Here is a 12,575-nt window from a genome sequence, read left to right on the forward strand (position 1 = left end):
AACTCAATTCCGGACCGACTCCCAACCATGCGCCCGTCACTCCTTCATTGTGCCCCGCACCCTTTCTCTATTCTTCCCAGCCATCCATACCTTGATGACGCTTCGCCGCGCCCTGCCCTTCACGAGTTCCTCTGCTCCGTCCTAGCAGATGCCCATGCTTTCCTGGTCTCCATTCCCGACACATTCCATGAGAACCGAGAGCAGTGTCCATCACCACCCGCCTCCGCACCAGTTCAGCTTTCTAGCCGTACCATTCGGGACTCCCAACCGACCGGCAACCCCAAGAAGGAAATTTGGTTCTGCCGAAAAAGCATCCACGCCGATGCGTCGGTCGATGGGTCGGCGACCTGGGAGGAATTCCAGAATGGGCTCAAAACGAACCATGCAGAGAACGAGATGGCCTACACCCCGAGTGTGACGGCGGTGGACAGACTGTTGGAGTGGCCACCGGAGAGAGAGATCGAGGGTGGCTGGACGGATGTGGACGTGCAAGGCAAGTGAACTCCGTAGTTAACAACGCCACAGCATACATACATGTCATCTTTTGGGGATCATCGCCAAGACGCAAGCAGACTGACTTGATCCATGCGTACGGTGTACTAGTCAATATGATCACTCACACCTTCCACCCCACCGCTTTGATCTCTCCCCGATCCTTCATCTCCCTCTCGATCTCCGCCCGCCGCCCCGAGCAGACCGCCAGCGGGTTTGTGACCGTTCAGATCCCCCTTACGCATCATCGGGGCCTCGTCCCCGATGCGCTGCGTGCCAGAATTACCTCCTCGGCGCCTCGTGGGACCATTTTCGCATCGTACGCGAGTGTGGAGCAGGTGGTATCCGCTGCCGGCCGGGTCGAGTGGACTATGGCTACCACCTCGGACGCCGGCGGGGCGATCCCCCAATGGGTACAGCGGAGTTGGACGTTGGGCGGAGCTCCCAAAGCCATTGTGGCGGACGTGGGGCTGTTCATCGCCTGGACGGCTCGGCGGAGAACAGCTGGACGCTCCGTGACCCCGTAGAGACGATTTGGCTGGCCCTACAGGGGTGCCCGAACAGATGGTCCTCCAAACCGAGTCTACGGTGTACGTGGTCCTACTTGATGGGAATTCGTAGGGACTAGTTTCGGAAGGCATTGATTTTTTACGGAAGAATTTCGCTTCTGTCGGAGACACAGTTGAAGAACAAGATAATCTCATAGCTAGCATCTAATGTTCTCAAGTACTAACAGCCAAAAGAAAGGGAAATGAACAGCAATGCTCTTATCCTGTACTTCCAGCTCCCCTGGCATCGAAACAATTCAAAACAAAGAATCGGCAAGACAAAAGGACAATGATGCTGAATCCGTACAAATACCCACTGCGGCAATGTTAAGACAAAGGACTAATCATGATAGAAGAGCCTATTTTCGAAGAGAGATAGTGATTCCGTGGTCCGTACCAGGTGACGATATTGCATCGCTATATTCACGTATGTATAAGAGGGTAGAGACAACCGATGAGGCCGGCCAGGGAAGAGAGGGAAAAGAAAAGACCGGGAAACGGCAGAGTTTATAAAGACATAAACATGAGATAAAAAAGCTGACGCCCAAACAACAATAATCGAAAGAGAAGAAAGACCCCGGGAGTCGCGGCGAGGGGTGAATAGGAGGTTGCAATCATTAACGGCATGAGGCTTAGATGAGAAAAAAAAATAGTAGAAACACAGAGGAATGAATCATGGTAGGAAGTCACTAGTCGACACCAGATTATAGAGGATAAGGATATTATGAAAGGCGCCGTCATTCATCGTTGTCCGACTCCGACGGTGCCCGCTTCGTACTGGGGTTGGGCAACGCTGGTACCGGATGCGGTTAACGTGTTGACGTTCGAGGATGCAATCTGCGCCCTCAAGGCGGCCACTTCGGTTTTGAGACCGGCCAATTCCTCGTGGACAGAACGGATGTATGCCCAAAGCGAATCCTCTCGCTCTCGGCCCTGCTCATTATAGCTCGAGTCGTGAGCCCCCGGATGGTGACTGCCGTTGCTGGTTACCAATTCTTGGCCTGGTTTCGATGCCAGCGGCCCACTGTGGTTACTAGAATGGCTGTGCGATGAGTGATGTTTGGCACTTGGTGGCGGGACGGATCCTTGGGTATGAAGCGGAAAGCGGGATTCCGAACTCATGCCGGGCGGAGGGGGCAATTGAGGTGCCCCGGGCTGCGGCGGGGGAAGGCCTAGTCCGGAAGCATGGTTGGTGGGAGTCTGAGATGGCCCTGCCCTTGTGTACGGTTGCTGCGGGAATGATGAAGCTAGGCCAGGAGAATGAGGGCGGTGGAGCTGGACTCCATCAGGACCCGGACCCATTTGGTGAGAAGGCAAGGCGTTGGGCGAAAGTGGCTTCGGGCTTTCAGTGATGTTTGTCGACTGAAACACCGACGTCCCAGAAGACTGGCTTGGCGGGGGAAACGTCATATTTCCAGATTGGGAGATGGGAGATGTTGATGCGCTGGAGCCACCGTGACTCGTGGGAGGGGGGAATAAGCCGCCCGGAGAGGGTCGGCCTGCGGCGATTGGGGGATATGTGCTCGGCTGTCGGGACTGATAGCTCGTCGCAGTGCTGGAGCGAGCTATTGACTCTGTGGGCACGTCATGCTTCTTGATGCTGGGCATGCTAACCCGCCGTTCATCTTCCTCATCCATGCGCTCTGGCTCTGCATATACGAGACCGTCCATCGTATCCTCAGCACCACCGTGACCGGCTGCATCGCCAAACTCGTCTTCAGGAGCGTAGCTGCCCATGCTCGCCCGGCGCCCGGCGCAGCCCCCTTGGCCCTTGTTATGACGAGCCAGAGCGTCACCCCGAGCAAATCGACGCCCACATTTCGGACAAAGATGCGGCCGCTCGCCAGTATGGAGTTTCGTGTGTCGCTTCAGATCATGAAGTCTGCGAAATCGTGACTGACATGTCTGGCAGACATACGGTTTCTCCTGACTATGGGTAAGAAGGTGGCTTTTTAGGTTGTGGTGCCTTGTAAATTCGGTTGCACAGTAAGGGCAACGATGCTTTTTTGTTGACGGCGAGCGCTGGCCACCTTTGTGGAACCCCGAGCCAGGCAAACTGAGACCGCGGCGGGGATCACCAAGGGCTGCTGTGGGCATGGGGTAGGAGAAGGCCTTATTACTTGTATCTTGTGAAATATCCACTTCATCGCGATGGCCTGAACGTTCCCCATCATGGGAAACAGAATCGTCTATTGGACCCGGGCTGGCGACGGTGGTCGTGTTCATGAGTGACGCGTTATTCTCGGGGGCACCGAATGCGTCAGGACCGTTATTCGGGGATGTGTGCGAATCGACCTGCATTTGGTCGGAGGTTATTGGCATGGGATCGTTTCCCGACGTGCCTTGCTGTTTTTCGCTGGCGCCTAAAGCCTCCCTTGCCACTTGCGAGCTATTTCGCTCCGTTTCCTTTTCATGCTCTAATATCCGATCCATTGGGCTGGCCGCTGACGGAACTGCTATCATCGGCGGTAACGAGTCTCTAGATCGAGAGACGTTCAGCCCAGCACTTGCGATGGAGGTCAGGTTCGAATCCGGTTTGGTTTGCTTCAGAAAAGCAATAGAATCGGGGGGACTGGGAATGGCCGCTGTGGACGTCCCTGGTAAAGGGTTGGAGATGGCGACAGGTTCGTTGTTCGATTGCATCAATGCAGCCATGGATAATGGATGTTTCACGCCAGCCAGATGTGGTTGACGAAAGAACGAGGAAGCTACTTCGGCGGAGCCCATGTCAGTGATTTGCGGTTCAGCAGCAACAGTTACAGAACGAAAGCCATCCAAGGACACCGGAGGATATGCAGAAAACAGAGTAGATGAGCGACTTGGGCTTTTGACAGAAAGGATCAAAGAAGATGAGAGGAAGGAAACAGAGCGATGGGGAGCAGAGTCGGATGGATGGCGCTCACCTGGAGTGTGGCGCAAGCTGACGGAAGAGGTTCAGCTTTCGCGACGCCTTGTCAGACGATCGGGTCCCACTGGTATACAGAGCCGAGGCTTTGCAGGAATACAAAAATAGCAGTAGCGTTTGCAGGATGAATAAAGCAAAACCAGAAAACGTTTGACACTACTGTCAGCCAAAGATCGATCGGGTTGAATTGGAGGTCAACCCATCTGGGGAATCCGTGGCGGAAGTGCGGCAGAATCAAAGGTGCTCTCAGTTAGGCTGCAGGAGAACCCGAGACCAAAAATTCGCTGCAAAAGGGGTGGGTGAAAAGAGGCTATGCAACACCAACCCGTCTGACAAATAGTAGTGCGCGGACAATCGTCGAGGTAAGGTGAAACAGCCGGCAAGGTAAGGGGGGAGGAATCTTGGGATTTTCGGGAGGGAAGAGATCGGAAGGAGAGATGGGTACAGATGCGACCAAGCCTCATTCACGAGGCTGACCGAAAGGAAAAAAAATACAAATAAAAATATAACTAGGTGTGGGGGGGACGGGGGTCCAAGGCAGAACAAGAACAAGAAAGACAGTTAAGACACGCAGGGGGGATAGGAGTAGCCAAATCAAGAGACCCAAAATAAAAATAAGATAAAAGACCGGAAAAGGAAAGGAGGGAAGGAAGTACAGTAACGAAATCCAGATGTAAGAAAATGGCAAACAGGCATGGATGGAGCGATACAGGGCAGAACGGATGGATCCAGGAGATGATGATGCAGTGGCCAAGTTAGTAACGAGTGTAAGGTAGGTAGTGAGAGGGGACGGCGGAGGCGGAGATGGACCACACAGAAGCAGGAGGGAGGGGGTGGGAACTGGAACTTGGAATATGCCAATGTGGAAAGACTACAGAGTAGAAGGAGGGGACAGTCAGACACTGACAGACCCTGACAGTAGTAGCCTGTAAAGCAAGCAAGTACTGACTGAGTAAGTACGGAGTAGAAGTCCTGCAGAGAAGGGAAAGAAAGAGAGAAGTTGGAACTGTTGGAGTTGGAGAAAGCCAGAGAGGACGGGATGAATCTTGACACGAGGTGGCCGGAGCGCGCTGGACAATTACCGGCCGTGACGCCGTGACCAGCTTCTAAGAGGCTCTGCCCGGCCGTGGGGCGGGTTGGCTCCTCGGAGCAATCGTCGGACCGACTGTATTGTGGTACTGAGGGCGTAAGGACGCCTCCCCTAAAGCGGCAACGCTAACCCAGACCGGTTAGACGGATGCTTTTTTTAAGTCTACGGGAGGCGCAGCACTCAGCGGGAGGTTCTTTGGCAGGAGGACACCGCACTCAGAGTCTCAGACGGAGTAGGTCCGTACAGGCAGACTGAGGCGGTGCTTGCCCGTTGCCATCGTGAACCGGAAGGATAATTGGTGGCTGAACCAGCTGGTAGCCCGCAGGGATTCTAGATTCGGGTGGGGATGGGTGGCTGTACACTGTTCATGTACACACCACCCCCGAGGTATATCAATTATGGTCAGGACAGAGTTCAATCAATCTTGAGTCCTGGGCTCGTACGGGGTATATTGAACACATAGTAGGGAGAATTCAATCGGACAAAGAAGAATAAGGTAATTAATTGCCATGACTCGACATCTCCCAAACAACCCATGACATTGGATTGGTTTAAGAAATTGAAGAAAGACAGATGATGAGAGAGAGGGAAAGGGAGAGAAGACGAGACGGTCTTTGTCTCTTTGCCAGTGTTCCCTTGCCATGTTCCCGACTGAGTATTTACACCGTACCTACTCCGTAGATTGCCGCCGCCCTTCCGGAAAGGGCAAAGGATGAGGCATTTTGCAGCTGGTGAACCCGTTGGTTAGTCATCCTCGTGATTGGTGTGATCGGTGAGCGCTGAGCAGTGATCACTTTTGCAGGCGCTTAAGCAACCCACTTGAGTGATCCACTCTCTGCTCTCTCCTCATATCTCACCCCTCCAGTCCTCACGGTCCGTACTTACTCAGTACTCAGTACCTCGCAGAGTTCCCTGTCACCATCCCCTTGGTCAGGGACCATTGCTTTCATTATACTTGTTCACTGGCCTGGATCTAAGACTCTGACCTGGCATAGATAATCCACCTTTTTAAGGTGTCATCAATTGAATTGGGTCCAAATATCCATCGTCCAGCCTGTCCACCTCTCCCCTCCTTATTTTCTCGCGCTCTCAAGCCCAGCGGCTCCGTAGCCCTTCTGGTTGGCTGTCCTGCGAGACGATCACCATTGGCGCCGGGAAGAGGGAGCCAAATCACCTGCTTATTCGCTCCGGTGGTGATCAGACCTGCATTGGATGAAGCTAGATGGTGATGTTGATGCTGATACACTCCCTCTCCCCCGCTGTGATAAGCCAGGATGATTGCGCTAGTGACGCACCTTCGCATCCAGTCATCGTGCCTTTTGACCCTGTCTCTTCCTATCACCACCTGGATGGCGCATCCGTAGATTTCACCTACACCTGCCTTCCCCCAATCAAACGCCTTGCCATCGTTGCTCTGCAGGTTTCCCGGCGCTTACCTTGGCCCTTCACACGGCCGTTGCATGCCTTCCCCGCTGAACGGACCTCATAGATATTCAGGGTGCTCACTCCGTTCAAAAATGGCCTGGTCCGATCGTAGTTTCTCTGTTCTTTTCTTTCTTCTTCCCGCCGACTCTCGTCCCTCCGTACCTCGAGTCTTTCTACCTTGTCGGTTTGCACCTTGGCTCAAGCAGCACAGGATTCGCAGGGCGTTTCCACGAGATAGTCAACGAAGAACAGAGTTGGATTGTTGGTGAGCGACCCTTTTTCCGCCTTCGTCTGCAGTACACACACCCAAACCTGTTCGGTTTAGCTGACAGCGGTCGTAAAGGGAACGCATGGAGCTCGATTGAGACAAGAGCACGCCGTGCATCTGACCAACAGCCACCTATTACTTCCAAAGAGACCATCGCGTGTAATCCGGTGGTAGAATAGGATCGTCGAGAGCTGGCTCTCTTGCTTCCTAATACACCTTGCACAACACAAGCCCGCTCTAGAACCGTGATTTTGGATACGCCTATCCGATGTCGATATCCGGTGACAGCCAAAAGAGCTATACTCGCAACTACGAACCGGTTACCCCTCTAGATATCGTTCGAGGCCCCAATCATAGACAAATGGCGCCGGCACTGCAACCAACCGTCGAGGACCGAAATTCGTCGGACACTGCGTCTTCGTCTCTCAGGAGTCCGCGGACGGCTCGTTTTGCGGAGGCAACGGCGGTCCATTCCCCAACCGGCCCTGCTGACGCGCGCAATTCCCCGTTTGCAGATCCTTCCAACCAACCTCAGGCTCATCCAGATGTGTCTGATGTAGGGTTTGGATATGTCACGGCAAGCGACCCTGCGCAACATGCATCGCACCAGGTCCCGCCTGCCTCACCCCTGAAGAGTGCCTTGAAGGTCCCAGGTACGCCCGGACGCACGCTCAATCCACTCAGTCCAACATTCCGAGAAGAGTTCTACGTCGAGAAGCAAGAGAAATCGGCGGATAAGGAGAACGCTAGAGATCTGGTGAGTATGTATGCTACGATCATGACCTGGGTAAATTCTGACGCATATGATTTCACACGTACAGCGCATTAAACTTCGGGTACGAATTGCGAAGATCTTCCTTCGCTTTGTGAATTTTTCATGCAGTCTTATCGTTCTCACAATCCTGGGAACAACTCTGACCATCTTCCACGCAACAAAAACGTTGCCATCTCGCAGTGGCTTCCCTGCATGGGCCAACGGTACGAATCCGTGGACACAGTACCTACTCTTGTCGGTTGCTTGTGTGTCGCTGTTCGCTTGTCTGATCGTGTTCTGGGGATATTGGAAGGGCGGCCATAAGCGTGCAGAGAAAGTCGCCGTGTACTACTCGGTCTTTTCGGTCTGTTTCTTCACATTCAGTTTAATCATGTGGGTCGTTGCAGCTGCCCTCTACCAGAACGACAAAGCCTCCGGCGGCGGCCAGGACTTGTGGGGTTGGTCCTGCAAGAAGAATACTCGCGAGGAACTGTTCCGGAGCGATATTGATTACGCCCTTCTTTGCCGTCTTCAGGTGCGTTAGGCAGCTAATGCTGCAGTTTCCCAACCGTGATTCGCCGCTTTACTAACCTTGAAGACAGGACTGGGGACTAGTGTGCGCTATCATCGAGATAGTTCTCGAAGTTATGATTATCCTGATCTACGCCGTGGTGTTCTATCGGTTCTGGACCAAAAGACGGCTCGCAAAGTCTATGGACCGCCGCGACAAAGCTCGATCCGACTTATACCTGGCTCAACTTCGTTTCCAGTCGGCACCAAACACTCCTGGGTTCCCCCATGCCGCCAAAAGCCCCCTTGTAACCACGTCTATCCCTCAGGACCCCTATTCTGCAGCGGAAAATGGAGAATCGTGCTCGACTCAGTTTGCTACTCCTCGATCGCCAACTATGCCGCAACCTACATTTCAGCTGCAGCCGCCTCCTATTCGCGTGCAGCACGCAACCCCCAAATCTGCACAGGAGGAGTTCCCTACACCTCCTCCCGTGGCTACGTCTATCCAGAGTTCGACTCAGCATATGATTGCTGCTCCCGGCGAGCGGACCTACGAAGCCGTCCCAATCCCAGGCGCCTATGCAAGCCCAATGAGCCCCGGCTTTCCCCAAGGAACGCACCACTAATGAGGGGCTCATGATCAACCCGTGAGCTTGCTCGGAATTGAGTCGTCAATCGCAAATAATCTGATATCTAAGCATCCAAATATACATATCTTTTCGAATATAATAGTTAGCGTCAGCTCAGAAGTGGTGGGTTTCCGGCTCGTTATGCAACCCAGAAAGAGCCTTATGCACAGGTCCAACCGTCCAAATCATCTAGTCGACAATTTGGCGTGAACGAGATTTTGGCTTTCGTTTTGCAGTTTTCATTTTTACGTACTGATATCGTGTCCTTGATTTACATTATGTTACTTATACCATCTCTTCAATTATGAACACTCCTTCTACCGCTACTTCTTCCATCTCCTGGCTGTTTGCCCGGCCGTCGTCTCATTTGGAGGCTTTTGAGGCGACAAACCAAGCCGACAATTAGAGTACCTGCCATGTATGTCGAAAGGTATGTAATTCAAAAATTTTGGCAGACAGCAAGTCTTTGTCACTATGAACTTGAGCCCAAATCAAAAGAACAGAAAATGCATGTAGTTATATGTACGGCCTTCGGAGATGAAGCGTAAGACCCGAAAGATAAAACAGGTACATGAGAAATCGAGCCAATCGAGAACAGGATTGTGTACCCAGCTCAAAACTGAAGAGAAAAAACAAGATAAAATAGATGAATAAATCAAAGGAGCCATTCCAAGGGCCTGACCAAACGCCATCCATCACGACAGAGAAACGAACGACCCTGCAAACTCCGCCCGCGGCACATATTTAGAGCCTGCGTAAACTCCAACCCATACAGCATACCTCATAGAGCATAACATGACCATCAAAGCAAGGGAGCAGATGTCTCCGTCCATATACAATGTTATATAGCTCCTTCTTCAATGACAGCGTTGGCGTCTCTCACGACAAATATTTCTTCCAATTTAGCTTCGCCGTCACCACCAGGACGATCATCATTATGCAAGACAAGCCCTTGTTCATTAGCCAGATGAAGCAGGCAAATGAACCCATATGAGGTACTGATGTCCCGCAACGTATCTGGGGCATAGACCTGTTTCAGGGAGTTCATGACATGGGTAAAGCGCAATCGATTGTTCTCTTCGTCAACAGCCTTGTCCTGGGGTGTGGGTGTTGGCGTTGGGTCGGGTTGAGAGGCCTCCGGAGTGCTTCCTCGGGGAGTATCAAAGTGTGTGGCAGCGATTAATCGGTCACCCATTCCCTTCCACATCTCCAATTTGAGACGCCGCACGTCGACCTTCTTTGCAACCCGTGCGTAGGCCACATAATCAGGTCGTGCTCTTCGACCACCTTGTGTTACAAGTTGCGACCCAAACCCGCCGGCGCCATTTTGAAGGGCCGAGCCAGGGGTTGATCCGACCATGTTGAGGAGTGCTGCCAAACCTGAAGCGCCGCCTGCCTCCCCAGCTGACGGCCCTGCAGCCCCATCAGCTGGTGGAGATAACATCTCTCTGGCGTCCGCAAACGGTAGGTTGTCGTCGTCATCGTCACCCAAATCGATACCATTCGGGAACGCAAGACCATCATCATCTGCAAAGAAGTTGGCATCATACGCTCCGGGAGCGCCTTCTTCACCTGCCTCTGCGTCGGCTTCAGTTTTATGATTCGCCCAGAATGCCTCGTCCATGTCTCCATTGCCGGAGGTTTGGTCCGGGCGTCGATTGCTGAACTGTCGAGACCCCAACAATTTCTTGGAGCCCATTCTAGCTTTAGGCTTTAGGAAAAGACGAAGTAATTGGCGTGAGTTGAAATGTTTGTCGTCAGGAAGGAGGTTGCGACCTTTGGTTTTCCACTGCGTTTTGGGCAGGGAGATAGTGGAGTTAGAGCTAGCTGGAGTGTAAATCAGTTCAGCCACAGACGGATCTAAAGGCGCACCAAAGTCGATCTCAAAGGGTTCCTTCTCTTTGCGTTGTTTTGGCGTCACATTCGCGGTGTTAGCGGCCGCATGCTCCTTGATTTTTCGGATTTTCCAGTGCTCCGGCCCTGCCCAGTTCTTTTGCAAGGCATTGTCAAAATAACTGAGAATATTTTCGTGATCTCGAGTATCCGGCTGATGAGAAAGAGATATGGCATATGCATCGTCGTTATCGATTTCTTCACCATCATGGTTCTCATCACCGTCTCGATCTACCCGATGAACCTTGAGCATTGGCTCAAGTGCAGCTTCACGGGCCCATACTTCTCCACCGTCTCCGAAGCCTGCATCCCCAGTGAGGTCAAAGCCAGCCAAAGTCGCATCATCATCGTCGTCGAACCCTACAGCATTATCATCGTCGAGCATGATTCCAGACGCGTCGTTGGCGTTGCGACCTTGCTCCTTCTCATTTCGCCAGTCTTCGGGTGCCTTGAGGAAGGGGATGTCCAAGGATCCACTCGGATCTCCGAGGTCAAAATTCTTCAGCGAGTGACAAATATCTTGTTCCTCAAGTCGCTCGAGGTCGGGGAAGAAATGGCTGGCTAGCGGGGCGATGTCGATGTCCATACTGTCCTCGAACACTTCGCCAGGGGATTGTCTCGAAGGGGAAGGAGAGTCCGGTCGTTCGGGGTCTTCTGAATTCTGGCGTGCACTTTCCGTCTCTTTCGAGCTTTCCTCGGTAGCATCATCGCTGCTATCGAATACTATGCGCCCTTGACCGTCGATTGCCAGATGATTCAAAAGCAATCCTTTGGCGCCACCTTCATCAAAATCTGCGGATGCTTTTTTGAATAGTGGATCGACCGAGAATTCAAGTTCGAACTTCTTGAGTTGAAGGGCAGCAAATGAGGGTGCTAATGTGGCCTCGTGGGAACGTTGCTTTATAACTTCAGTCAGTGGATCAGATACACATCTGGCTTTGATACAGCACTATACCTTTCGCCGGCTCTTTCTCGTCGTTCCTTCCTCGCCCTCCTCGTCCTCGTCGTCAACCTCCTCCCCATCCGCACCGGCCTCGCGGGCCTTCTTATCGCGACTATCGGCCAGGCCACTGAGAAGCTTTCCGGTCTCTGTAGCAACGCTATCAACTCTGCTCGTATAAATTTTCACGCAGCCGTCCAAGGTGCAGCTGGCCTTTTGGAAATTCACGCCATCGCCTTCTTTCAGGAGGGACATGTCATGAAAGTAGTCGATGAGAGCAAAATTCCATGAATTATTCGCATTAATCTTGTTGTCGGTTGCCATTTTCATCCACTCCTCGAAATTAGCCAGGATTGGGACACGCTTCATCGGGGTCACAGCCCTTCGACCGTCTGCATCGGTCTCTCGTCCTCGCTGGCCTGACCCTCGGGGAGTAGCAGGACTCATGCTAGATGCGCGGTCATAGTTCGAATACCTGCGGGGCGGCATGGGTGTTTTCACGGCGGCCTTGATCTGATCCATTTGTCGATCATGGCGCGCTTGACGGGCCTCCATGCGGGCGGCCTTCTCACCCAAGTCATCGTTAAGAGGGATTCTAATACCATCACATCAGTCTGGATCATACATAAAAAGCACTGCGCGCCTTAGACTGATACCTACTTCAACGGCGAGTTTTTATGGGGGGTCGAAGCGCCGCCGGAGCGGCGATGCTTGGGATTTGCGACGCGGGGCATTGTGGACGATTTCCCCTGGCAGCAAGGGCTGATTCAACACTCGCTTTATCCCTTTCTCAGCGGTCTGACGAAGATAATTCAACGGATTTATCAAAAAAGAGCTGGACGGCGGTCATGAAACCTTCTCATTTGGAGAGGGGCGGGCGAGTTGCGTAAGAACTCAGCGATGCGGTTGCGATGCGCCACTTTGCCGACGTTTTTGTTTCCCTTTGAAGCAGGAAATCAACAAAAACATACGGCGCCGCAGAGTCGCTTACAGCGCAGCCACTAGCCCCATCCGGTGCTGACCACACGTGACCCAATCTGTCCCGATCGGGTCACCACTCAAGCATGTGACGTGACTCCCGTGACGCAGCACCTACGGAGTACGGAGTACACAGTCTC

General features: G+C 52.8%; 5 protein-coding genes across 5 annotated transcripts; 3 read left to right on the top strand and 2 right to left on the bottom strand.

Annotated features, from left to right (window-relative positions):
- Window positions 1–27: 27 nt before the first annotated feature.
- KD926_005725 (uncharacterized protein) lies at window positions 28–501 on the top strand (the record flags this gene model as incomplete). Its single annotated transcript, XM_053098909.1, has 1 exon — window positions 28–501. One exon carries the CDS (start codon window positions 28–30, stop codon window positions 499–501), a length of 474 nt encoding a protein of 157 aa, XP_052957206.1.
- A 107-nt stretch (window positions 502–608) lies between these two features.
- KD926_005726 (uncharacterized protein) lies at window positions 609–1,019 on the top strand (the record flags this gene model as incomplete). The annotated part of the gene is made up of 1 exon (XM_053098910.1): window positions 609–1,019. The coding sequence occupies one exon, from the start codon at window positions 609–611 to the stop codon at window positions 1,017–1,019; it is 411 nt and encodes a 136-aa protein (XP_052957207.1).
- Window positions 1,020–1,781: 762 nt separating this feature from the next.
- On the bottom strand, window positions 1,782–3,767 carry KD926_005727 (C2H2 zinc finger protein; the record flags this gene model as incomplete). The annotated part of the gene is made up of 1 exon (XM_053098911.1): window positions 1,782–3,767. One exon carries the CDS (start codon window positions 3,765–3,767, stop codon window positions 1,782–1,784), a length of 1,986 nt encoding a protein of 661 aa, XP_052957208.1.
- A 3,322-nt stretch (window positions 3,768–7,089) lies between these two features.
- KD926_005728 (uncharacterized protein) lies at window positions 7,090–8,621 on the top strand (the record flags this gene model as incomplete). Its single annotated transcript, XM_053098912.1, has 3 exons — window positions 7,090–7,485; window positions 7,550–8,017; window positions 8,085–8,621. 3 exons carry the CDS (start codon window positions 7,090–7,092, stop codon window positions 8,619–8,621), a joined length of 1,401 nt encoding a protein of 466 aa, XP_052957209.1.
- Window positions 8,622–9,465: 844 nt separating this feature from the next.
- Window positions 9,466–12,191, bottom strand: KD926_005729 (condensin subunit BRN1; the record flags this gene model as incomplete). The annotated part of the gene is made up of 3 exons (XM_053098913.1): window positions 9,466–11,415; window positions 11,473–12,052; window positions 12,118–12,191. The coding sequence occupies 3 exons, from the start codon at window positions 12,189–12,191 to the stop codon at window positions 9,466–9,468; spliced, it is 2,604 nt and encodes an 867-aa protein (XP_052957210.1).
- Window positions 12,192–12,575: the final 384 nt, after the last annotated feature.

The sequence above is a fragment of the Aspergillus affinis genome, assembly GCF_023601865.1.
Source record: "Aspergillus affinis strain CMG 70 chromosome Unknown NODE_29_length_302309_cov_84_903329, whole genome shotgun sequence".
In the NCBI taxonomy this organism is placed as follows: Eukaryota; Fungi; Ascomycota; class Eurotiomycetes; order Eurotiales; family Aspergillaceae; genus Aspergillus; species Aspergillus affinis.